Here is a 25,106-nt window from a genome sequence, read left to right as displayed (position 1 = left end):
TTACAGGAGCTAAACTAGGTGATAATGGCTCCCCGAGCTCCCAGGCCATGAGGCGCAGCTCAGCTTTCATGTGATCAGCACAGTTCCTTTTCACAAGTGCGCGCTGTTTATTAGGGCTGAGCTGCTGCTCTGCCCTAATTCGAAGCTAGACCTGCCATTGGAGGTAAAGTTGTGAATAGCACGTCGAGCAGCACTAGGGCGCTTTTAGGTTAAGGTTTGGACCCTTCAGAGCCTCCTGTTGCAGCACAAATCTAATGTCTTAACATTTTTTTTTCTAAAGATTTATTATTGAGCCCGGTGGCGGCAGCCCACGCACGCCTTTAATCCCATACTCAGGAGGCAGAGGCAGGTGATTTCTGAGTTCAAGGCCAGTCCGGTCAGCAGAGAGTTCAGGACAGCCAGGGATACACAGAAAAACCGTCTTGAAAAATGAAGAAATGATTCATTATTATTGCAAAGTTTTTTTTTTTTTTTTAAGATTTATTATTGCTGGGTCTTGTTCTAGGCCCAACCTTGTTCCAGGTCTATAAAGTGAGACTGTCTCAAAAACAAAACTAAACAATAGTGTTTTTGTTGTTGTTGTTTTTGCTTTTTTCCCAGGCTGGCCTCGAACTCACAGAGATCTGCCTGCTTCTGCTTCCTGAGTGCTGGGATCAAAGGTGTGCACCACCATCCAGCCTTTGCCTTATATTTTATCTTTAACATCACAGGAAGTCCAAGATGTATCATTTCATCTTGAACTTTTTTAAAAATTTATTTATTATTTATGCAGTGCTCTGCCTGTGTGTACATCTGCAGGTCAGAAGAGGGCACCAGATCTCATCTTAGATGGTTGTGAGCCACCATGTGGTTGCTGGGGATTGAACTCAGGACCTTTGGAAGAATACTCAGTGCTCTTAACCTCTGAGCCATCTTTCCAGCCCCATCTTGAAATATTTTATATAGCCAGGTGTGCACACTTTTAATCCCAGCCCTCAGGAGCCAGAGGCAGGTGTATCAGTGAGTATGAAGCTAGACTGTGTCAGTCTGTCTGTCTGTCTGTCTGTCCGTCCATCCGTCCAAATGTCTGTCTCTGTCTCTGTCTGCATAGCCCTACTACTACTACTATACCTGCAAACATTAGTAACATTATTCCTTGAGGCACTGCAAACATTAACAACCCTTGAGGCTGGCCTCAAACTCACAAGAGTTCCACCTGCTTCTGCCTCCCGAGTACTGGGATTAAAGGTGTGCGCCACCACCGCCTGGCTGGCTCTTTCTTTCTTTACTCCCCCCTACCCCACCCCCCTTTTCAGACAGTGCTTTATTATGTATCCCTTGGCTGGCCTGGAATTTACTGTGTATACTAGGGTGGCCTTGAACTCACAGATATTTACCTACCTCTGCCTCCTGAGTGCTGAAATTAAAAGCATGCACAACCTTTGGTTGTATCTTATATTCTTAAAAAGTTGGTTTGCTCAAGTCAGAAGTGAAAACAAGATCTATACCTTATGTTTGACAGCTAAGATTCCAAGATTGCCCGCCTGTGATCCCAGCACTCGGGAGGCAGAGGTTGCCCACCTGTAATCCCAGCACTCAGGAGGCAGAGGCAGGCAGATGATCTCTCTGAGTTCAAGGCCAGCCTGGTCTACAAAGTAAGTCCAGGCCAGCCAAGGCTACACAAAGAAAACCTGTCTGCAAAACAAAAAGGTTGCAAGATTGGGAAGGTATATAAGTATTGTGACATTTATATTTAAATTTTAAGAAAAAATACCAAGTTTTACTATGCAGACCAAGCTAACCTTGAGTTTGAAATCCTCCTGCCTCAGCTTCTCGAAGGCCCAAATTACAGGTGTGCACCTCCATGTTTGTCTGTTTATCTTGGGATAGAGTCTGCTCATGTTTTCATAACTCCTGGGTTCAAATCACTCTCACGTCCCCCTCCTAACTGTCAGGGACTACAGTGTGCTCCCCTACACCTCACTTCCCAGCGCTCCTTAGAGGCAAGTGGTGCAGTTGGTCCTACTGCAGCTTTGGTCACTAAGTTGTTTTCCTTTGAGATTAGTAAGTATTATGAGTTTTGTGGCTATCTTATTCTTCCTGAAAGTGTTTCTTACTAGCTTTCGTACGTGCACATGGGTAATGTTAGCCTCAATCAGCTGTTATTACTGCTGTGCTTTCCACATTTGTTAGTGGCCATTTCCTTCCTTCCTTTCTTTCTTTGTTTTGTATAGTAGGATGATCAAGCTTGAATTTTTTTTTTTCAAGACAGGGTTTCTCTGTGTAGCCTTGGCTGTCCTGGACTCACTTTGTAGACCAGGCTGGCCTCGAACTCACAGCGATCCGCCTACCTCTGCCTCCCGAGTGCTGGGATTAAAGGCGTGCGCCACCATGCCCGGCCAAGCTTGAATTTTTAACATGTTTTGGGACCAAAATTACTTGCTAGGTGGTGTTGTGACACATTCTTCGTTTGTTCTCATCTCTCCCCCAGAGGTTGGAAAGATGTATGAGCATTGTGACATCCATGACTGCCGGCGTCTCGGAGAGAGAGGCCAATGATGCCCTCAATGCATATGTAAGTACTACGCTCTCTCCTTACAGCCGGTCTGCTTGGGAACGCCCGAGATGCAGGCAGGAAGGTGGAAGGACGGTGGCTGGGACCCAGGGGACTAAGTTCACATCATGGTTCCTTAACTCAGGTGTTACTCTCACTGTGAGAGTCAATTTCTTGGAGCCTTTTTTCTGAGACCATATCTTAGTAGATAATGCAGACCGGCCCTTGAAATCAGTGTGGAACCCAGGCTAGCACCGTACTCCATGCCCTTCTGGCCCTGCCTCCCAGGTGCTGTGATTACAGGCTTGTGTCATCCTGCCTGACTTACATAACAACTCAAAAGCCCACTTAATTGGCCAGCTAGGTCAGGGGCTTTGCATGCAGCCCCGACAACCTTGATTCTGGATTCCACAAGCTGGCAAAAGAGGACTGACTCCCAAGAGTTGTCTCATAATATTCTTTGACAATTTGTAAACTTTCATTTATATATTTAGACTTGGTCTCAGCCCTGGCTGACTTGACACTTGATATGTAGACCAGGCTGGCCTGAACTCACAGCGATCCTCCTGCCTCTGCCTCCCAAGTGCTGGAATTAAAGGTGTGTGCCACCACACCTGGCAAAAAAAAAAATTGTCCAAGATTGAAAAAAAAAAAAACAACACATGAGGCCAGCAATATGTTTCAACAGGTAGTGAGTGACACCTGCTGTCACGTATGACAGCTGTTGTGATCTCTGGGACCCACATGGGAGAAGGCGAGAAGTCACTGTCACTCTAGCAGGTGCAACACAGCACACACACACACACACAAGTTTTGTTTTTTAGGTTTTGTTTTTTGGTTTTTTTTGGTTTTTAGAGACAGAGTTTCTCTATGTAGCCTATTCTGGATGTCTTTGTAGACCAGGCTGGCCTCAAATTTTCAGGAAGCTGCCTGCCTCTGCTTCCTGGGTGCTGAGATTAAAGGTGTGTACCACCACCGCCTGGCATAAATAACATTTTTAAGTGAAAAAGAAATGTTTCTTTTATAGTTATAAGTCAGGTGAGTGAGGAAGATATCCCACATCTATCTTGGGCATCTTTGAATATGCGCATACGACACACACATATATAATACCATACACACATAAGAAAATACTAAAAAATTAAAATAATGACATGTATAAAAATGCTGTAGTAGGCCAATCGCAGTAGGGCACGCCTTTAATTCCAGCACTCAGGGAGGCAAAGGCAGGTGGATCTCTGATTTCGATGCTAGCCTTGTCTACAAAGAGAATTCCAGGACAGCCAAGGCTACACCGCTAAGCCCTGTCTCAAACAAACACAGGACTGTAGTGAATCCTACTATTTTGTATGCTAACTGAAAAAAAAGTTTTTAAAATACTGTCGAGGACTCTTACAGAGGAAGTATTTAGGTCTTACAAATGACCAGATACCGCCACTTCTGCGTTGCAGCCCAGGAGGCTGGTGCGGGGGCCCCCACTGCAGCGTCTTCCCGGCTCCCTTGCTTTTCCCACCCTAAGCACTCTTTTCTGCTTTCCGCCTCTCGCTTCAGGTGGTTAGAGAAAGCAGTAACTTCCCCCTTCCCTCACCTCTCATCCCTGTGAAGAGAACGACATTGTAATATTTGAGAGTTGACTTTCCGCATTCCATGTTACCCAAGAGTCCTGAGAATTCTAGGAAGAAATCGTGCTCTGCATCCTCTGTGTGAGTGACAATTATTTTTTCCCCTCTCTCACCTCCCAGGTATGCAAAGGGCCTCCCCAGCATGAGGAGATCTGCCTCGGCCTGTTTACTCTTGTCCTCACTGAGCCTGCCCAAGCCCAGAAGGTAAGGCGCCTTCTTCCCCTGGATCCGTTCTACCCATTAACTGAAGTTACGGCACATTCTTCCCCTCTCCCTGCCCCCCACTTTTTTTTTGTTTTTTAAGACAGGGTTTCTCTGTTTGTATCCCTGGCTGTCCTGGAACGTGCTCTATAGACCAGGCTGTCCTGGAACTCACAGAGATCCTCCTGTCTCTGCCTCTTGCATGCTGGGATCAAAGGTGTGCGCCAGCCACCGCTGCCCAGCAGTCACACTCTGGGTCCAGGCGGAGTCACTTTGTTCTCCAAACGGGATTGATCTCAATTTCCTTCTTCTTCTTGGCGCAGCCACTGGTCTCATGCTGGAGTCCTTTCTACCCCCAGATTCTAAAGCTGAAAGGCAGGAAAGGCCAGTGGGAGAGTAAGAAACAAGCGGGTGTAAGACTGCGGAGCTCAGAGCTGGCATTTACTCTGTGGGGATGGACAGCCACGGCTGTGGAGTTCTTATGCAGAAGAGGAGACCTGTGCCCTGTAGCTTCTGCAGTGGCAAAGGGACGGAAAACAGGCCTAGCATCGTAGCTTGTAACCTTTAGGTTAAGTGACTTAATGTAATGATTAAGAAGGCTCTGGAGTACGGTGGAGTCTGACTTCCTAATGAGCGTTGCTGGGAACCGGTCTGGCCTTTTCATAAGCAGAGGAGGCTCCGGTCAGGCTCAGGGCTGGCAGGATAGTTTTTCAAATTCTGTTCTCGTTATAAAATTAAGTCTTCTGTTTCTCCAGATAGCCCCCTCCCAGCAACGTTGTAGCTTTTGAGTCTTGGCATAATGAGTTAAAGTTTGTTTGAATCTGGCTGGAAGTATCTGACAGAAGTGAGAAGTGGGGCCTGGAGAGATGGCTCAGTGGTTAAGGGCACTGACTGCTCCTCCAGACGACCCCAGTTCAAATCCCAGCACCCACATGGCAGCTTGCAACTGTCTGTAACTCCAGCATCTGACACTCTCACGTAGACGTCCTTGCAGGCAAAACGGCAATGCACATAAAATAAAAGCTTTTAAAAAAGTAAGAAGTGAAGGGACCTGGTTCTTGGACTGTCACTGGACACAGGTGGCATGGAAGGAAGCAGATGCTGTCTGTGCCTGCTCTTGTGCACTACTCATTGTGTTGGAAACCCGGATGGCGCTGGTAGCTTTCTCCTCCCTCTAGACTGTAGTTCATCCGTAGGGCACCTCAGAATCCACTGTGTTGTCATTTGCTCAGGGATAACCAAAGGAAATCACTCTCAGGGAAACAGACAGGATGCTCCTGGTATGTCGGATGCTTACGTCACTGATGTATTTGTGGGTGTAGGAACCTCTTGTTTTGTGCCTCCCTGAGCAGCCTGGGATGCCCATGAAGGTGAAGGGAGGACAGCAACTCTTCACGTGCTCTGGTTTTCCAAGGAGAAAACCAGCCTTTCTGACTTTGTGAAGTAGAATTCTGTTTGTGCTTCCCCCCTTTTCTTTCTTTCTTTTTCTGAGACATTCCAGGCTGACCGTGAACTCTGCTTTCTTCAGCCTTCCCTGAGTGCTGGGATTTCATTTCACACTGTATTTATTACCCAGATCTTCAGGAATAAATGGCTATTAAGTTGGTTGTGTTAAGCAGTAATATGGGCTCACTGATTGTAAAGAATTCGTTGGCAAAGATAAAGGTGAATAAGTGGGCTCTGATTTAATTTTCTCTTGCATACTTTTTTTGGTGGGGGTTGGTTCAAGACAGTTCCTCTGTGTAACAGGCCTGGCTGTCCTGGACTCAATTTGTAGACCAGGCTGGCCTTGAACTCACAGATATCTGCTTGCCTCTGCCTCCCAATTGCTGGGATCAATGGTGTGCGCCACCACAACTGGCTTTGTTGTTGTTTTGAGGCAGGGCTTCTGTCTGTAGCCCTGGCTGTCCTGGAGCTCATTCTGTAGATCAGGATGCCCTTGAACTCAGAGATCTGCCTGCCTCTGCCTCATACCAGCTTGTATGCCTTTTCATGGGTATTATAATTAAAATCTGAAGCCTGATGACTAAGTTTGATTCTCAGAACCTATGGTAAAAGGAGGGGACAGACTCCTTTCAAAAGGTGTCCAGGTCTTGGTCTCCCCTCCACCCCCCCTCTCTTACACACACACACACACACACACACACACACTACATAATACATAAAGTAAGACATTTTTAAAGTATGATTGCATGTAGGCCCAATGTAAGTGATGTATAGCATGTGTGAGGCCTTCGGCTTGAGCCCCAGCTTCCTTGCATGGCGAATCATGTGTATAATATCAGTAATTGGAAAGCTAAGCTAGGAGGATTGCCTTGAGTTCAAAGCCAGTTAGAGCTACATATCAAGTACCAAGCTAATAAGTTAAATAAATAAGTAAATCTTTTATTTAAAAAAAAAAAAAAAGGTCTTCAGTTCCCAGCACCCATATCACAGCTCACAATTCCCTGTAACTCCAGTTCCAGGGCATCTGACACCCTACTGGCCTCCAAGGTACAGCACACACACGGTGTACATAAACTCACACAGCAAACATAAATACAAATAAAGAAATAAGAGGAGCCGGGCGTGGTGGCGCACGCCTTTAATCCCAGCACTCGGGAGGCAGAGGCGGGCGGATCGCTGTGAGTTCGAGGCCAGCCTGGTCTACAAAGTGAGTCCAGGACAGCCAAGGCTACACAGAGAGACCCTGTCTCGAAAAACCAAAAAAAAAAAAAGAAATAAGAGGTAGCAGTTCAGCCTGCCTTACAAAGGAAAGCTTCCCCTACAAAAACTACCAAACAGACCAACAACATCTTAGTCATCTCAATGCAGACTAGGCTTGCATTCTGGAAAGGTTGGTTTGTTTCCGGTGAGGCCAGTGAGCCTCGTGAGGGGAGCAGGCTGCGTCTGCGGCCGTCTCTGCTTTGTGTTGCTCTTCCTGGCAGTGGCAGTGAGAAGCCACAGGGTTCGACAGTATAAGCATGCTATGCCGTGAGTTTGACCGCTGAGCCTTTTGCACTGTGGCAGTGGCAGTGAGAAGCCACAGGGTTCGACAGTATAAACTATGCCGTGAGTCTGACCGCTGCGCCTTTTGCACTGTGGCAGGCCCATGCCCTCGAGGGAGGGTAACCATCTCCCTTTGGGCTTCATAACTGATGACAGCTGTGCCAGGCTTGTGTGCACATGCTAACAGTTTTGGAGTAAATCCTCTACCTGAGGCTCCATAGATGAGTTACAGTCAGAAGGAGCACAGTTTTGGATGAGGGAGGAGCCGTCAGGTAGTGAGTCATTTGGAGACCTTGAGCTGGGTCAGACTGTGGCGGAGGAGTGCGTGTCCAGCCTGCCCAGTTGTCTCCTTCTCTCCGTTGGACAGAAGTTCCTGGGGGAGCTGCCAATAGGGATTGATCTTTAATGTGCCTTAGACTTCAGCTTTCAGCAAGAGAACAGGTTTATTTGGGGTTAATTCTGCCTTTGGGCCGAAATCCAAGTCGAACTTAAGATTTACTTGTTCCCGAGTCTCGAAGGCACAGAGCTCTGAGGCATGAGTGGTTAGGAATGTTGTGGAAACTGGGCCTGGGAACCGTGAGCGGGGAAGCCGCTGCCTGCACTGGTGAGCGAGCTCAGGAGTCAGGGGCAGCTCCTAGGGACTTGTCAGTGGGTGAGCTAGGGTGGATTAAACGGGTACAGTGGAGAACGCCTTTCTAGGCAAGTGGGCAGCATGGCTCAGCAGGTAAACTTGTTTGTTTTACACACCTGGTGACTTGAGTTTGATCCTCAGAATCAAAGGGAGAAGGACTCAGAAAGCTGTCCTCTGACCTCCACGTGTGCCCCATAGCATGTGCATGCACAGCATGGTGTGCACACAGTGATTTAAAGCAGAGAATGCAGGTAACGTGTTGAAGTACACAGGTGGGCGCCATCCCTGTTACATTTTCCGCCGACAGCGCGTCCATGATGCTGTGTATGCAGCCTTTGAGTTCATTGCCTTCCCGTGCGGTGTCTGGCTAAGGACTGCTTGAGGTCTCCTGAGCAGGCACTAAGCTGGGGTCTAAACTCTGCAGGGTCAGGCAGTTAGAGTAGCTGGAAAAGCCCTAACATCAGAGCCCAGGTCTCTCCCTCAGATGTCCGGAAGCAGTCAGGCGCTGTGTGACCAAGTGCTGCTCTGTCACCTTCTCAGCGGGATCAGGCTGAAGAGCTGCCTCCTTGCCACTCGCCCCTTTCTTTCTTCAGGTCCTCGGCTCCTGTCTGCTCCTCCTCTTGTTTCTGTTTTCCCCCCATCTGCTTTCCCAGAACAGTCAGCAGCCTGGCAGCGCGGGGCGTGGGCTGCAGTGTTACCAGCACTGTGACTGATAGAGCTTGGAGTTAGGCAGACAGCAGAGCCGCTGCTCTCCACCGGGCCTCGCATCTCCTGGAGAGCTGGCCCTCCTTCCCTGTCTGCATTTCTGGTATTCATCTTTCATTTGAACAGATAAGGATTTTGTTTGGTTTGTTTTGATTTGGTTTTTTTTCGAGACAGGGTTTCTCTGTGTAGCTTTGGCTGTCTTAGACTCATTTTGTAGACCAGGCTGGCCTCGAACTCACAGAGATCTTTTGTTTTGTTTTGGTTTTGGTTTTTTTTTGGTTTTTCGAGACAAGGTTTCTCTGTGTAGCCTTGCCTGTCCTGACTGATAAGGTTTTTTATGTGGTTAGCTCAGCGTGGTTTTTCTTTTTTACCTCAACATCCCTCGTCCCTAGGACATTCTGTGACTTACCTAGGATGGGTCTCCAGAACACACTTTGCTGATTTGGTCGCCCGCGCATTGGCAGGAGCCACCTGGTCTCCTCATCTTGTGCTTATTCCTTTCTGGTTTCTGTTTTTAACCTTTATCAGTTTACAGCCTAGATGGAGTCAGGGGATAAAGTCTCCTTTGGCTGTGAGAGCTTTGTAGCACGTTAGGACCTCTGTTGATATTTTCATCAAGTCAGTCAGACTTGAGGACAGAGGAGGTGGCAAGTGTGATGAGAACTAATCTTGTAGGAGTCCCACTTCCCGCTAAGGCAGAGATCTGCTGGTGCTGAGGGCCGCACTGTGGAATGCCTGGGGCGAGAGAGTTCACAATTGCCGCAGTTTCCCTCCATCCCTGGCAGTTTTCACATTTGTGTGTGAGCTGCTTAAGGGTGGGATTTGGAGTTAGATTGCTGGGATTTGTTTGCTTGCTTGGTTTGGTGTATGACAGGGTCTTTTTCTGTAGCTGGGTGGGAATTATAGATGTTAGTCACTACCTGGGTTCTGGGAATTGAACTCAGGACCTCTGGAAGAGCAGTCTGAGCAGTCTGAGCAGTCTTTGCAGCCCCCTACCTGGATTTTAATGCTGGATTTTCTCCACTCATACGTTGTCCAGACAGGCTTCCTCCCCTCCCGCCTCCAACTCCTCCCCGTCACTCCACCCACTTAACTTACTTTATGCGCGTCTGTAATCCCAGCACTCTGGGAGGCAAAGATGAGTTTGAGGCCAGCCTGGTCTACGTAGTGAGTCCAGGACAGCCAGGGCTACACAGAGAAACCCTGTATTCGAAAAACAAAAACAAAAAAATCCCCAACACACAGCTGGATGTGGTGGCGCACGTTTGTAATCCCAGCACTCAGGAGGCAGAGGCAGGAGGATCTGTGAGTTAGAGGCCAGCCTGGTCTACAAAGTGACTCCAGGACAGCCAAGGTTACACAAAGAAACCCTGTCTTGAAAAACAAAACCAACCAAATAAAAACAAACTTAAAAAAAAAAACCCGCTAAGACAACTGCCAAACAAAATGAAACAAAAGCCCAGTGTAAAAAGCATGGCATCTGTTTTCGCTTTATGCTGGCTGCCTACTCGTCAGCATGAGGCTCCTCACCTGGGGTGTGACCGCAGGCCCAGTGACACTCTTAGGAACCTTCCTTTGCCAGCAGCTATGGATTATGAATAACCTCTGTCTTAGAAGTGGGGCCCAGCATCACTGTCAGGATGGCCTAAGCGCGCCCCCTCCTCCTCCTCCTCTTCTTCTTTTCTCCCTCCCTCCCTCCCTCCCTCCCTCCCTCCCTCCCTCCCTCCCTCCCTCTCTCTCTCTCTCTCTCTCTCTCTCTCTCTCTCTCTCTCTCTCCTCGTAGCTGAGAATGGCCTTGAACTTTTGACCCTTCTTCCACCTCCCTGAAATTACAGGCCCGCACCCCACACCAGCTCATGCTTAATTTGAGGGCTTCCCTACACCAGCCTTCTGGGGTTTCTTCCTAGCTGAGAAGCAGTCTCCTTAAGTTTTACCCTTTTGGCTGAGACTGTGACAGGAAGAACTCAGCAGGTGCAGGAGGCAGCTAATGAGGTTCCCTAAGGCCTGTGACTTCACTGAAGAGGAAAAGCGCTAAGGAAAGGGAAGCAGTGACTCAGAGGAACCGGCCACACTCCCTTATCCCCCAGGGGTGAGGGTGTGGGTGCTAAAGCCCCCTCCCGTCATCCTTCAATCCTTGGCAAAAGCAAAGGTCAGCCAGGAGACCAGGGGAAAGGCATTAGTTAATAGCGATCTTGTTTGCGGGCTGGCACGATGGCTGAGGGTAAAAAACTTGCCACACAACATGAGGAAGGAGAGAGCTTTCCTCTGACCTACACTCACAAACAAATAAGCATAAAACTTCCTGGACTTTTTGTTTATTTATTTATTCTTGTTGTTTTGAGAAAAGTTCCTGTGTGTGTCCCTGGCTGGCCTGGAACTCACTCTGTAGACCTGGCTGTCCTCACAGAGATCTGCCTGCTTCTGCCCCCTGAGTGCTGGGATCACTGTTACGTAACACCACCGATGGCTGTGAGGGGCTGGAGTAGTATATGCCTGCAGACCCACGGTCTTAGGAGGCTGAGACAGCAAGATGGACATATACTGTGAGTTCCAGCACACCCTGAGCTGCGGTGTAAGGCTCTGTCTCAAGCAAACAAGGAAGTGTTTGTTTTGGTTTTAAACAAGAGTCTCACTCTAATTTATTTATTTTGGTTTTTCAAGAAAGGGTCTCTCTGTGTAGAGCCTTGGCTGTCATAGACTCACTTTGTAGACCAGGCTGGCTGTCAACTCACAGTGATCTGCCTGCCTCTGCCTCCGAGTGCTGGGATTAAAGGCGTGCGCCACCATGCCTGGCAAGCGTCTCAATTTATAGCCCAAGCTAGCCTTGAACTTGTAATTTCCCTCCCAAATGCTGGGATTATAGGCACGTGCCACTATATCAAGCTAAGAAAGTGCAATTTTGTTTCTGTCCTTTTTCCCAGACCCTGGTCCCTTTCTATTCCCTTTGCTGCGTCTGGCTGGGTTACAGCAAGTCTAAAAACCTCTGGGTTTCTTTTTGACTTTCACCCGAACCCATTTTTCAGTGACCTTTCACTGGCAGATGAAACACAGATGGCTTCCACCTGGGTTTGCTCAGCTAGTGGCATCAAACAGCATGACACTTCCTGAAAAGGGAGGTTGGGGACAGGCACAGGACTAGGAGCTTTGCCAAGCAGGCCTTCTTGCCTTATTAGAGAATCTTTTAGTCCTTTTTCTGCTCCCCTAAGAGGTAGAGCAGAGGTTAGGTCTGCAGAAGGAATGCAGAACGCAATGTTTCCTTGCCTCTCAGTGCCCTGCTGCTGTTATCTAAGGATGGACTTGGGGTTGGGGGGACTGGGGGTGCCTGTGGAGTCAGCAGCTGAGCTTAGCTGGTTAACTGGCTGTTCACAAACCTTATTTCTCACAGTGTTACCGGGACTTGGCTCTCGTGAGTCGTGATGGCATGAACATTGTCTTGAATAAAATAAACCAGATACTTATGGAGAAGTACCTGAAGTTGCAGGATACCTGCCGTGCTCAGGTAAGGCCAGAAGGAAAGAGCAGGGCTGGGGGTGTAACTAGAGCATGTGCTTAGCGTGCACAAGGCCTAGGTTCAGTCCCCAGCTCCAAACAAGACAGGAAAACAGTGCTATAGGCTGAAGGTGGACCCGCTGAAGGGAGAGGCTGTGGGCTGCAGCTTATAGCACTGCTGAGTAAGCTCCTCTGTCAGACTCACATCTCTGTTCTGTTTGCCTCTAGTTGGTGTGGTTGGTTCGGGAGCTAGTGAAGAGTGGAGTTCTGGGAGCTGATGGTGTTTGCATGACATTTATGAAGCAGATTGCAGGTAAGCTTGTCAGCAAGAGCATAGGAAGAAAGGGGAGAGAGAGCCCAGAGCTAAGTCTAGGCAGTGGAAGATGGAGCCGAGGAACTGAGGAGCCCACTAGGTGGGTCCATGGAGCCTGGTGCAGGGGTCTTCTGCCACATACATTGCAAGAAAAATCAGATTGGAAAACCACAGGGGGCTTTTGGATCAGAGAGTCTTGCCTTGATTTCTTTTCTGCTAAGTTAAGACCTGACTAGGTATGTGGCCTGTGTTAGCCAGCCATCGCTCTGGAGTTGGGGAGCGTGCTAGATCGGGAGCGGGGTGCAGAGAGGACTGAGGGGCCATTGCTCTCTGCCTTCTGCTTTCCCTGGCTCCACCCCTCTTATAAACACTGGCTCCGAGTAATTTTGGCGTCTGACTGGGGCCAGTCTGAGGGACAGTGTCGCAGAATGTCCCTGACATTTAGGGCTTTTTTAATCTCGGCGTCCATGACATCTGTCTGAAATATCGGATATGAAAAAGGTCTGGCCCAAGTCACCTCTCCTGCTTCTGAGATTGCTTGTGTTTTGTTTTCCTGTTAAAAACAAGAAACAAAACAAATGAATAAAATACTAAGTAATACAAACGAGGCTGGTGTGCAGCTCTGCCTCACGAGTGCCCACTGGTGCCCGGTTTCCGTTGTTTTCTTTGCTGTGGTGGTAAGAACTGAACCCAAGGCCTCAGGAGTGCACCCAGTCTTCTGAAGTGTACCAGCGCCAACCCCCTCCACTCTCCCTTTTATTTTATTTTTTTATTTTTAAATAAAAAATGTCTTGCGATGCAGCCCATGCTGGCTTCAGATGTCGCGCTCCTCCTGGACAGCTTCCTAGCGTGCACCGTCCTACCTGCTGTGCTTTGCCTTTTCTAGAGGGTTTTCTGCAGCTCTGATGTCACTGCTTACTGTGTATGGCCCCTAATCCTTGTGATTTGGCATGGAATTTTTTTCACTGAGATCCAGGGCAAAGTGTAGCATTGGTGTGCTGAAATTTTATTTTTATTCTTTCTTGGCACTTTTCTTTCCTATTTGACACTCCCAGCCCCACTTCTCACCCCAATATTTTTGTCTGGTGACACCGTGTTTTAATTCTGCTCCAGGAGTTTAGGGGCAAGATCCAAAGACTGGTGTCTAGAAAACGCCCCCTTAGCCTGTCAGGATCCCGAGTCCCACCCTGACATTCAGCCGCTGGACTGCCCCGCGTCAGCTACCTACCTCTCTTAGACCCTAGTCCAGGCACAGCCTTTGCCTTTCAGCCGGGCCTTCTCAGGTCTGTCCTCTCAGACATTACTTTTCAAGGACATCGCTTTCCCTCTGCAGTTCCTGGTGCATGGGAAAACATCCTCTCTGGTAAAGTGGCAGTTGTAGAAGAATAGAAGAGCCGGTCCCTTTCTCTGTCAAGGCAAATGGGGGAGCTTTACATCCTAAAGGAGAGGATGCTTTATTCTAGCATTCAGGGCAGTAGTGGGTGGCATAGCTGGGTGGACCAGCAGGGTGAGTGAAGAGATTATCGATTAGCTGAGATGCTAATTAGAGCTACTGTATTCTGATTCTTCTCCTCCCACCCCTTGAAACCAGGTGGCGATGTTACAGCCAAAAATATCTGGTTGGCAGAAAGTGTTCTGGATATCCTGACGGAGCAGAGGTAGAGTCTGCCATGAAGGGTGGGGCACGAGCCAGGGTGAGGGGTGTGAGATGGGACATGGGGACAAAGGGCTCTGGCTCCAGAGTGCTCTGAGGCCAGGGGAAGGCGTGGCGAGCCCACCGGTGGCCGGTGGCCGATGAGAGAACTGAAGCCACAGTGTGCCCGAGGAGATGGAGGAGGAGAAAGAAGGAGCTAAAATATCTCTGAACCCAGGAAAAACTGGTTTCATCTGATAAGGGTTTATTTTTGACCCAGACCTCCTTGGAATGTTTATATTTTGGGGGAGCTGGTGGGGAAATGAGCTCAGCAGAGGGGCAGGTGCCTCTCAGTCCAGCACGTGCTCTTTTTGGAATGGCACAGAGGCAGTGTGGGTAAAGAAGCAATAGGGAGCAGAGACCCTGCTTGGAAGTGCTGTGGGGCCACATTTAACTCTCTGGCTTCTCTTCCCCAACAAAGTGAAGGTGTGAGGCCTGTTGTGTTATGTAAATTTGCTTACGGCTTCCCCTGGATGCTATGGTCCCAGTTTCTTTCTTTCTTTTTTTTTTTTAAAGCTCCTACTTATCCTAATTTATTTATTTATTTATTATGTATACAGATTTCGTTATAGATGATTGTGAGCCACCATGTGGTCGCTGGGAATTGAACTCATGACCTTTGGAAGAGCAGTCAGTGCTCTTCCCCTCTGAGCCATCTCTCCAGCCCTGGTCCCAGTTTCTGCATCACTTCTTTTTAGCATCTTTTTCTGAGTAAAGACACCAAATAGCCAAATGACTGAGAGGCCTAAAGTTGTCTACATTCATTTCAATTTAAAAGGATGATTCTCTTCATAACGGAGGAAGCTGTGTTCTGCCCAGGCCTGCTGTGTAGTGCCACCTAGTGTCCAGGGCCCAGTTATGCAGCTGCCCTGGGGCCGCTGTGGTCATCACACTAGCAGTGGGACTTCCTAGCGGTTTCTTACTAGGCCTCTGCTTCTCTTTTGGTCTCTCGTGTTTCTTTGCAACCTTTGGCTAGAGGGCCTGACTTCCACCTTCCTCTCCTCTTCACCGTGCCATCCCAGTGGCAGATTTGTCCTTTTCCTCTGCTACAATCTTCCTCAAAAGCAATTCCTGCCCTTCTGTTCCTTGTGTCAGATTCTGTCCTAGCCATACCTTAAAGCTGACCTTCCATACAGAGGTCAGACGGCTGCCACAGCGCTGCCCGACCCCTTCACAGTTTTGCTGAAAGGGAATACTGTGGCATTTAAAACTGTGTTCTAGCCTACCATCCTGTTTACCTAACCCCCAAGTATTTTTAGGGATATGGGGGTAAAAGGAAGCACATGTCCTTGGCTAGCATTTCCATTTTGTGAAAACAAAAGGACAGTGCTGGGCATAGTAGTGCATGCCCATAATCCTAGCATGTGGGGGGCTGAGGCAGGAGAATTACCAGGAATTCAAGTCTAACCTGGGCTGTACAGCAAGACCCTGTTTCAAAGACCAGAAACAGCTCCCACATCACAAAAGAAAACTCAGAGAAAGAAAAGGCCACAGCCTCATAGTTAATTAAATGGCTTGATTACTTTTCCTGAGTCAGGATGCCTCCTGGTTCTGTTAATTAAACCCTTCCTCCATTGCTGCCTTTCAGCAGGGGTGTGAAAGCAATTACAAACTACTTGGTGCTTGGAGGCAGCACTAGAGTGTTGGAGCCTCCCACTGCGCCCTTCCCTTCGCCCCCTTTGAAGCCCCTGGAAAAAAGATAATGCTTTTATCACTGTATTCCAGGGAAATGGTCTTTGCCATCTAAAAGCAGATGCCCTCTCCCCGCTTAAAAACCCCTCAGATTTTGGGTTAGGGCAGGTGACTCACTATCTGAGGGTGGGGTCGGTGGCTTGGTTGGCTGTAATAATAAGCCTGTAGGAGGGTTAGCCCAGTGCGGTCTAGGAACTCCAGGTCCTGAAAGGGCCCTGGAAATCCCTGGAGGTCCTTGCATCACACTTCAGAGGACTACTGACACAGAAAACATTTTGTTTGTTTGTTTGTTTGTTTTTCGAGACAAAGTTTCTCTGTGTAGCCTTGGCTGTCCTAGATTCACTTTGTAGACCAGGCTGGCCTTGAACTCACAGCCATCTACCTGCCTCTGCCTCCCAAGTGCTAGGATTACAGGCATGCACCACCACCACCTGGCTCACACACAATTATTTTATCAGCAGCTTGAATGTATTTGTGTCATAAGAGGCTGATTTTATTCAGCGCCTACCTTTGTTGGGCATCTGTCTGGTAAAGGACATTAGTTCCCTTCACCTTAGTCAACTCACAGTTAGATAACAACAGCGTGAATGACAGAAGCCATTCTCAGAGTGTGATCATCAGAGCAGTGTGAGGTGCAGGCCAGTAGGGTGAGAAAGAAGGTCTAGGCAAGAGGCAGGTGCAGTGTCCTCCCTTCCTGCAGGGAGTGGGTCCTGAAGAGCAGCATCCTCATTGCCATGGCTGTGTACACATACCTCCGGCTCATCGTGGACCACCACGGGACCACCCAGCTCCAGAGCCTCCGACAGAAAGAAGTCGACTTCTGCATCTCCTTGCTCCGGGAACGGGTAAGGGACCGGGGCAGACAGTATGAGGAAGTGATAGGAGATGTGGTGTCCCATGGCCTTTATGCATCTGGGCCAGAGCTACCTCGTTAAAGATGCAGGTGGTTCCGAGGTGGTGCTTTCATCATCCCTAGACAGCTCAGGAGCACAGGACAGGGAACTGGTGTGGAATACCCCTCACTCCTAGAAATGTCACATATAGTACTGACATCCTCAGGGCTTTTCTGGTCAGTTTCAGTTTTCATTGTTTGTGCAACAGACAGCCGTTTCTTTTATTCTTCCCTGCACCCCCACCCCCCTAACCCCGAGACAGGGTTTTTCTGTTAGTCCTGGACTTGCTTTGCAGACCAAGTTGGCCTCGAACTCACAGAGATCTGCCTGCCTCTGCCTCCCCAAGTGCTGGGATTACAGGCGTGCGCCACTGTGCGTGGCAGACAGCAGCTATTCTTGTGTGCCCACTGTTAGCTAAATCATCTCCCCTGGAAGTAATTGCCATGTTTACTTGGGTGGATTATGAGTTATTTACTATAGTTTCTCCCAAGAGAGGTATCCTAGATCTAGGCTACTTTAAGGCCACTGACCACATAGGAAAATTTAAGTTAAAAGTAATAGCAGGTAAAATCAGATAAAATTTCAGCAGTTAAGAGTGGGTGCTGCTCTTGCAGAGGACCTGGGTTTGGTTCCCAGCACCTACATGGTGGCTCACAACCATATGGAACTCCAGTTCAGAAAACCTAGCCCTGTTTCTGGCCCCTGTAGGCACATAATGTACGTACATATGTGTGGGCAAAACAAAGTGCATTCACAGATTGTATAGCCACGTGCTGTTAATCAGTACTGTTTGGAGCATGCACATATAGATCTTTTGTTTGTTTGTTTAGTTTGGTTTTGGTTTTTTGAGACAGGGTTTCTCTGTGTAACTCTGTGTAGCCTTGTGTAGACCAGGCTGGCCTCGAACTCACAGCGATCCAAGTACTGGGAATGAAGGCATGCACCACCACGCCCGGCTTAGATCATTTCTTAAGTCACCAAGAGTCTCTTCTGATGGGCAGAATGAGCCTGTACCTCTGGAATTGCTTCCCTTTGATCCCAAATGGAAAGGGGACGTGACTGACGTGAGAGTCAGCGTGGCCCCAGCTCTTCCAGGCACCTCAGATCCTTGTTAGGGATCCCAGCCCCCACCTTTCTTCCCTGCACAGCTGCATAGCCAGTCCCTTGGCCGCGGAGGAGCCGCGCTAGGGCCCCTCTGCCTCCCTTCCCCCCGCAGCCCCTGCTGGTCTTTGTGCTTCCCCCAGAAGCGACGACTCGAGCCTCCCCTCCGCCCCTCAGCTCGCGGTTTCATTCTCCAATCTCCCTCCCCTCCAGTTCATGGAATGTTTGATGATCGGCCGGGACCTCGTGAGATTACTTCAGAATGTTGCTAGGATACCAGAATTTGAACTGCTTTGGAAAGATATCATCCATAACCCTCAGGCCTTGAGCCCTCAGTTCACAGGTGAGCGCGCACCTGGGTGTGGCCTGGCCTCGCGTGTTCTGAGTGGATTGGAAGGGGCAGAGGTTGGTTGGTAGAAGGGATTTTTGCTAGTTGAAGACAGCTTGGGGTAAGACACACTTTACCAATTTCAGCTGGGTATGGGCCTGGCAGAGGCATAGAGCTGCTCGTGTAGTCCCTTGCCAGGCCCCACTCGCCTGGTTCCTGCAGCCGTTGCTTCCATATCACCATGTCAGACAAGGCCTCAAGAGAGCTCAGTAGGTAAAGCGCTTGCTGCCAAGCCTGGTGCCTTGTTCAGTCCCCAGAGAGACCTCCCTCCCAAAGTTGTGCTTTGACTTACACAAACACACTATGACACGTGTGCATCAACATATATCGAGCCCCTTGGCAAGGTGATGGCAGCCTCCAGCTTCACGGAGGTTGACAGGGAGTTCAGCCATCATGAGGCTGAGTGACATAGGGTCTGATTTGTCCTGGAAGAGTCGGCCTCAGGATGTAGCTCAGTGATAAAGCAGGGTCCTGAGTTTTATTCCGGAAGCTATAGGGAAAAAAAATGGCCCCGGTGACTCATTCCAAGGCACATGCAGGGTGTGTGTTTGTGTGTGTGTGTGTGTGTGTGTGTGTGTGTGTGTGTGTGTGTGTTGCGCGCGGGCGGGCACAAGGTCTTTCATGTCCCTTTGACTATCCCAGAATCTTTTTGTATTCTGAACAGCAACTCTATAGCTTCATTCCTCCCCTCACACCTCTAACACCTGTGTCCAGCACAAATGCATGCTCACGCCAAAGGCCGCCATCTGGGACCGTGGAAGTGAGAACAGAGAGCAAAGTGCTGCTGTGACACTCCAGTAATGCTTTAAGCATGTGCTGGGCGCCTCCTGTGTCAGAGGGTGTGTGCCAGGCCTTAATATGAGCATTTCACTTTCTACACAGGAAGATGCGCTTCACGGAGATTAAGTCACTTACTGAAGGCCACACAGCTAGTCAGTGACAGGCAGGATTTGGAGACTGCAGTGTTTATGGCTATGCCACACGATCACACTGGTCCTGGGATCTCATAGTGTCGCACTTAGGAACAGGACATCAGGCTAGGACTTCCGCTATTTCCCCCTGAATTTCCCGCTTATTTCTAACTGTAAAAACATGGGCAGCAGGCTCTGAGAGGCCCGCAGTTGGTGTGGCCAGTGGCCATCACGTAGGCCTTTGCTGGCCTTCTTTGGGGCTGATCATGGACTAGGCCCGTGAGCAAAACCGCAGCTGGCGCAGCCTTGTCCCAGCCTTGCGTTTTTCGGGTCCTCAGGCGTCTCTCCTCCTCTCCCCTGGGTCAGGTATCCTGCAGCTGCTTCAGTCAAGAACATCCCGAAAATTTCTAGCCTGTCGTCTAACCCCAGACATGGAAACGAAGCTCCTCTTCATGACGTCCCGGGTGAGAAGCTCTGTGCAGGAGGAGGAGGAGGAGGAGTTAGCGGTGTCGGGCGTTAGTCCAGCTCCGTGCAGATTGGTCACCGCTGATCACTGACCCACGCAAAAGTGGCTGAGGCGCTGTCCCTTCGTGATGCTTTCTTTGGCTCGGTCTAGGCCTGCGCATTGCACAGCTCCTTTGTGGCCAGCTTTCAAATTCCCAGGACAGCTCAGAACTGCCAAGACCTGCTGCCTCTTGTAGCCACGTGCCAAATGTTACAGTTTAAATTAGTAGCCAGGTGGCAGACACTGTGTTACCAGCACTTGAGAGGCAGAGGCAGGAGGATTGCCACAGATTTGAAGTTCTCCAGGGATACACAGTGAGACCTTGACCAAAACAAACCAAAGCTCACAATAACAGGAGAAAAAAAGAGAGCTATGGGTGCACCTGCCTGTAATTCTAGCACTCAGAGGGCCCATGCAGGAGGAGCTACAGGGTCAAAGGCAGCCTGGGCTTGAGGCTTTGTATCAGAGAAAGGAGCAAGTTGTAGAGGTGTGTGATGGGCCCTGGATGAGGACACTGAGGCAAGAGACTCTCAGGTCCCAGACTAGCTTGGACATTGTGTCTAAAAAGCCACATTTACAGTATATACATAGTGTCTTAGGGTTTCTCTGTGTAATCCTGGCTGTCGTGGACTCACTCTATAGACTGGGCTGGCCTTGAACTCACAGAGATCCACTTGCCTCTGCCTCCCAAGTGCTGGGAATAAAGGCATGCACCAGCTCACGCAGCCTTAGTTAGGGTTTCTGTTGCTGTAATAAAAATAATGACACAACACGAGCAGAAGCAAGCTGGAGAGGAAATAGTTTACTTCACGTCCCTCCCTGGTCTGTCACTGAGGGAATTCAGGGCAGTGCAGGACCTCAGCCTGCAGGCAGGAGCTGCAGCGGAAGCCGTGGAGGGTGCTGCTCACTTGGCGGCTCTCCTGGCTTGCTCAGCCTGCTTTCAGTGGTTCCTAGGATGACACCACCCATCCAGAGCCGGGCCCTCCCAAATCAACATCAAGCAAGAAATGCACCACCGCCTTCCTTGCCCACAGACCAATCTGGCAGTGGCATTTTTCCAGTTGACATCCCACCTTCCAGAGTGACTCTAGCTTATGTCATAAAACTAGCCATCACACACATATATGTGAGAATCTAGTGTCTGCCACAGTTGCTACGTTTCAAGTGCTCAGCCACCATCACCACCACTGTTGTGTTCCAGTGTTGACCTGGAAGCATCTTGTTAACATTGCTGATCTGTTTTGATGTCTTCTGAGGGGAATGGAAAAGGCAGCTGCCTTTGGAGGTCACTGTGGTGCAAGGCCAGTGGCGAGAGTGACCGCAAGCTAGTGTGTTAGAATCAGGACGTCCCCAGGAGAGGGCTTAGTGACGTCGTCGGAAGGACACATGTCCATGTCGGGCCTCTGGTTCCCTCCGCTCACCGTCCACCTCCTTTCTACCCCCCACACCCCCCAGGTGCGATTTGGCCAGCAAAAGCGGTACCAGGATTGGTTCCAGCGCCAGTACCTCTCGACCCCTGACAGTCAGTCCCTGCGCTGTGACCTCATCCGATACATCTGTGGGGTAGTCCACCCCTCCAACGAAGTGCTGAGTTCCGACATCTTGCCCCGATGGGCCATCATTGGCTGGCTCCTGACCACATGCACGGTAAAGGGCCTGGCTGGGGGCAGAAGCCGCTGCCTGGTGAGCAACACTGCCCTCCCAGTGCGTTCCGGGCTGCTGCCATCCTCCTTCTGATCCTAGGGCCATCTGAACCCTAATGGACCCTTCAGGCTCCTCACCTCCCTCCCTTGTCTCTGGAAATTGGGCCTGGGTTTGACTAGGCTCAGCATTTCCTCTACTGCCAGGTCCCCAACCCTGATCTCGTTTGTTGTTTGTTTGGTCTTATTATATAGCTCTGGTTAGCCTCAAGTCCTCTGGTCTATCTCCTCAGTATTACAGTGATACGTGCACCAACCACTGTAGGCACAAAGCCTGGCTTTTTGAGGTCCCTCCCTGGGCCCCTAAGGGACCCCTAGGAGTGAGTCCAAGGCATCCCTGTTTCTCTTCTTTGCTTCTAGAAACCTTATATAGTCATTCTCTGGAGTTCTTCCCCCTCAGGCTCAGGGCACTCGCTCTTCTGTTTGTTTGTTGTATGGTATGTGTGTATGCCTGAGAGAGAGAGAGAGAGAGAGAGAGAGAGAGAGAGAGTGAGTGTGTGTGTGTGTGTGTGTGTGTGTGTGTGTGGGTATGTATGGAGGTGTGTAGCTATGTGTGCTGGTGTGGGTGTGTATATGGGTGTGTGTGCCGGGGAGTGTGTGTGTGTGTGTGTGTGTGTGGGTATGTGTGCTGATGTGTGTGTGTATGGGTGTGTGTGCTGGTGTGGGTGTATGTGTATGAATATGTGTGCTGGGGTGTGTGTGTGCTGGGGTGTGTGTGTGCTGGGGTGTGTGTGTGCTGGGGTGTGTGTGTGCTGGGGTGTGTGAGTGCTGGGGTGTGTGTGTGCTGGGGTGTGTGTGTGCTGGGGTGTGTGTGTGCTGGGGTGTGTGTGTGCTGGGGTGTGTGTGTGCTGGGGTGTGTGAGTGCTGGGGTGTGTGTGTGCTGGGGTGTGTGAGTGGGTGGGTGCTGGTGTGGGTGTATATGTTGGTGTGGGGTGTGTGGGTGTGCTGGGGTCTGTGGGGGTGTGTATGGGTGTGTGCTGGTGTGGGTGTATGGGTGTGTGTGCGTGTGTATATGGGTGTGTGTGCGTGTGTATATGGGTGTGTGTGTATGGGTGTGTGCTGCTGTGTGTGTATGGGTGTGTGCTGCTGTGTGTGTATGGGTGTGTGCTGGTGTGTGTGTATGGGTGTGTGCTGGTGTGGGTGTATGGTGTGTGTGCGTGTGTATGGGTGTGTGTGTATATGGGTGCCGTGTGTATGGGTGTGTGTGTGTGTATATGGGTGCCGTGTGTATGTGTGTGCTGGTGTGTGTGTATGGGTGTGTGCTGGTGTGGGTGTATGGGTGTGTGCTGGTGTGGGTGTATGGTGTGTGTGCGTGTGTATGGGTGTGTGTGTATATGGGTGCCGTGTGTATGGGTGTGTGTGTATGTGTGTGCTGGTGTGTGTGCTGGTGGAGATCTGGAGCTTAGAGGAAGGAACTAGAGTTAGAAGTGATTGTACACTACCATGTTGGTGCTGAGACAAAGCCCAAGTCCTTTGCTAGAGCTCTTTACGATCCAGCATCTTCAGTGGTTGCTTTCCTTCTGGAGATCAATTGTCAGATACCCTGCACATCACATTTACATTACTGTTCATAACAGTAGCTAAATTATAGTTATGAAGTAGCAACAAAAATAATTCTATGGTTGGGGTCACACATCTTGAGGAACTGTGTTACTGGGCCGCAGCGTCAGGAAGGCTGAGAGCCGCGGCTGTAGATGCTCACTTAGGATGACAGTGTTCCTAAGCACCCTGCACCCCTCCCCCGTCTTATGGTGTCCCTGGAATGTGCTGATTCAGGCAGCAGGCCATTCCTAGGGGTCTCTAGGGAAGTGCCTGGGTTCAGCAAAGGCAGCTGCCGGCTACTGTAAATAGCACCCCAACCCCCAAGTTGACCAGTGTGCCCATGAGTTCTGGGGATTAGACATGTGTGCTGCTCAACACATGAAAATTCCAGCCCGGTTCCCATATAGTAGACATGTGTGCTGCTCACCCATGAGCGTCTGCCATCTTTGACTGGGAACTGAGTTTCAAAGACAGAACAGCCACTTGGGCCTGGAATCCACCCTGGGTGGGCCCTGGAAAGATGGCTGATCAGTGAAACTAGCCCTTTTCCCTTCTCTTTTCCAGTCCAACGTTGCTGCCTCTAATGCCAAGCTGGCTTTGTTTTATGACTGGCTGTTCTTCAGCCCCGACAAGGATAGCATTATGAACATAGGTATGTGCCTGGGACCAGTCAGCACCAGCCTCAGGGAGCGTGGGTGGAGGTGGCCTATCCAGGAGCAGCTCCCGTGTGCCCCTCTGCTCTCCGTCCACCCAGAGGGAAAGTGGCTTTGATGAGGCCGGCCAGCCACTGCTGCCTTCTCCCCCCAGCCTTGGGCTCTGAGTGGGAGGGCCCAGGCAGGGGAGGTCTGCCCATCTCTTTTCCTCCAAGCTGAACACTGGTACAGGAAAGGAGATAAGGACTGAGCGCAGCTGGGGAGGCTTCCCTGCCTGGTTGGGATTGGGGGTGTAGACACAGAACTCCCTAGGGGCTTTGCCCACTGCGATCAGACGTGGGAGCAGTGTGTGATGTCGGGGTGTGATAGAGTGTGTATTCACACACGCCGGCCACTGCGAGCAGACGTGGGAGCGGGGTGTGATGTCGGGGTGTGATAGAGTGTGTATTCACACACGCTGGCCACTGCGAGCAGACGTGGGAGCGGGGTGTGATGTCGGGGTGTGATAGAGTGTGTATTCACACACGCTGGCCACTGCGAGCAGACGTGGGAGCGGGGTGTGATGTCGGGGTGTGATAGAGTGTGTATTCACACACGCTGGCCACTGCGAGCAGACGTGGGAGCAGTGTGTGATGTCGGGGTGTGATAGAGTGTGTATTCACACACGCTGGCCACTGCGAGCAGACGTGGGAGCGGGGTGTGATGTCGGGGTGTGATAGGGTGTGCGCTTCTCCATCACGTTCCCTAGAGCCAGCTATCCTGGTCATGCACCACTCCATGAAGCCCCACCCAGCTATCACTGCCACGCTCCTGGACTTCATGTGCCGAGTAAGTGTTGTGGCTGTCCTCGCTTCTTCCCCATCCTGAATGAGCAGTGTTCGCTTCCGTTAGTCTCCGAGTGTGCCTCAGCTGCCGACCTGCGCCTGAGTCACCAGACAGTGTCTCCAGTGGAATCGGCCCTTGTCGCCATAAGCTTTCTTAACTGCGAAATGATGACTCAAGAGTGGTTTCCCTGAGGAGTAGCTGGGTCTAGTCCGAGGAGTCCGTCTTCATCGCCTTTGCAGTCCTCTCTGCTGCCAAACTGTCTCACTGTCGCTTGACCAAGACCAGAACAGCTCTGAGGTGCTAGTCCAGCTTACTCCCTCCACTCCTTCCCTTCCAGATCATCCCCAACTTCTACCCACCATTGGAAGGCCACGTGCGCCAGGGTGTCTTCTCTTCCCTCAACCACATTGTGGAGAAACGAGTCTTGGCGTAAGGAATCTGTGTGTTAGGGGTGGGGGTCCTCCGTTTCTCCTTAGGTTCGACCCCCTCTAGCTAAGACGTCATCCAGGTGGTGTCACCCCGCTCTGACTCCTTCCACTGATGGATGCCCTCTTGACGCAGGAATTTCTGTCTCGCCATTGTATTACCATAGGCTGCAAAGGCCTTCCCTCCCTGTTGACCTGGAAGGGTCTGAAGGTGGCACAGCCGTGCTGCTCGGCCTGTGTCTGTGCTGAGTTAGCAGCGAGCAGATCTGACGTTGACCTTCGTCTGTGTTCTCTAT

The 25,106-nt window shown here is 50.2% G+C and overlaps 1 protein-coding gene across 1 annotated transcript in view; it reads left to right on the top strand.

The window, feature by feature from the left end:
• The window catches only part of INTS3 (integrator complex subunit 3), a 45,294-nt gene that overhangs the window by 6,755 nt on the left and 13,433 nt on the right, over positions 1 to 25,106 (top strand). The window contains exons 2-13 of the mRNA XM_084769154.1: positions 2,471 to 2,554; positions 4,276 to 4,359; positions 12,066 to 12,179; positions 12,398 to 12,482; positions 14,074 to 14,140; positions 16,568 to 16,712; positions 18,075 to 18,204; positions 19,527 to 19,624; positions 21,121 to 21,312; positions 23,472 to 23,559; positions 24,309 to 24,388; positions 24,723 to 24,814. Of these exons, the coding sequence (XP_084625280.1) occupies positions 2,471 to 2,554; positions 4,276 to 4,359; positions 12,066 to 12,179; positions 12,398 to 12,482; positions 14,074 to 14,140; positions 16,568 to 16,712; positions 18,075 to 18,204; positions 19,527 to 19,624; positions 21,121 to 21,312; positions 23,472 to 23,559; positions 24,309 to 24,388; positions 24,723 to 24,814 (1,259 nt within the window). The remainder of the gene's footprint in view (positions 1 to 2,470; positions 2,555 to 4,275; positions 4,360 to 12,065; positions 12,180 to 12,397; positions 12,483 to 14,073; positions 14,141 to 16,567; positions 16,713 to 18,074; positions 18,205 to 19,526; positions 19,625 to 21,120; positions 21,313 to 23,471; positions 23,560 to 24,308; positions 24,389 to 24,722; positions 24,815 to 25,106) is intronic.

This window comes from Acomys minous, assembly GCF_964271855.1.
Source record: "Acomys minous genome assembly, chromosome: 19".
Classification (NCBI taxonomy): Eukaryota; Metazoa; Chordata; class Mammalia; order Rodentia; family Muridae; genus Acomys; species Acomys minous.
Note: the sequence above shows the minus strand (reverse complement) of the source record. Positions and strands in the feature narration are given on the sequence as shown.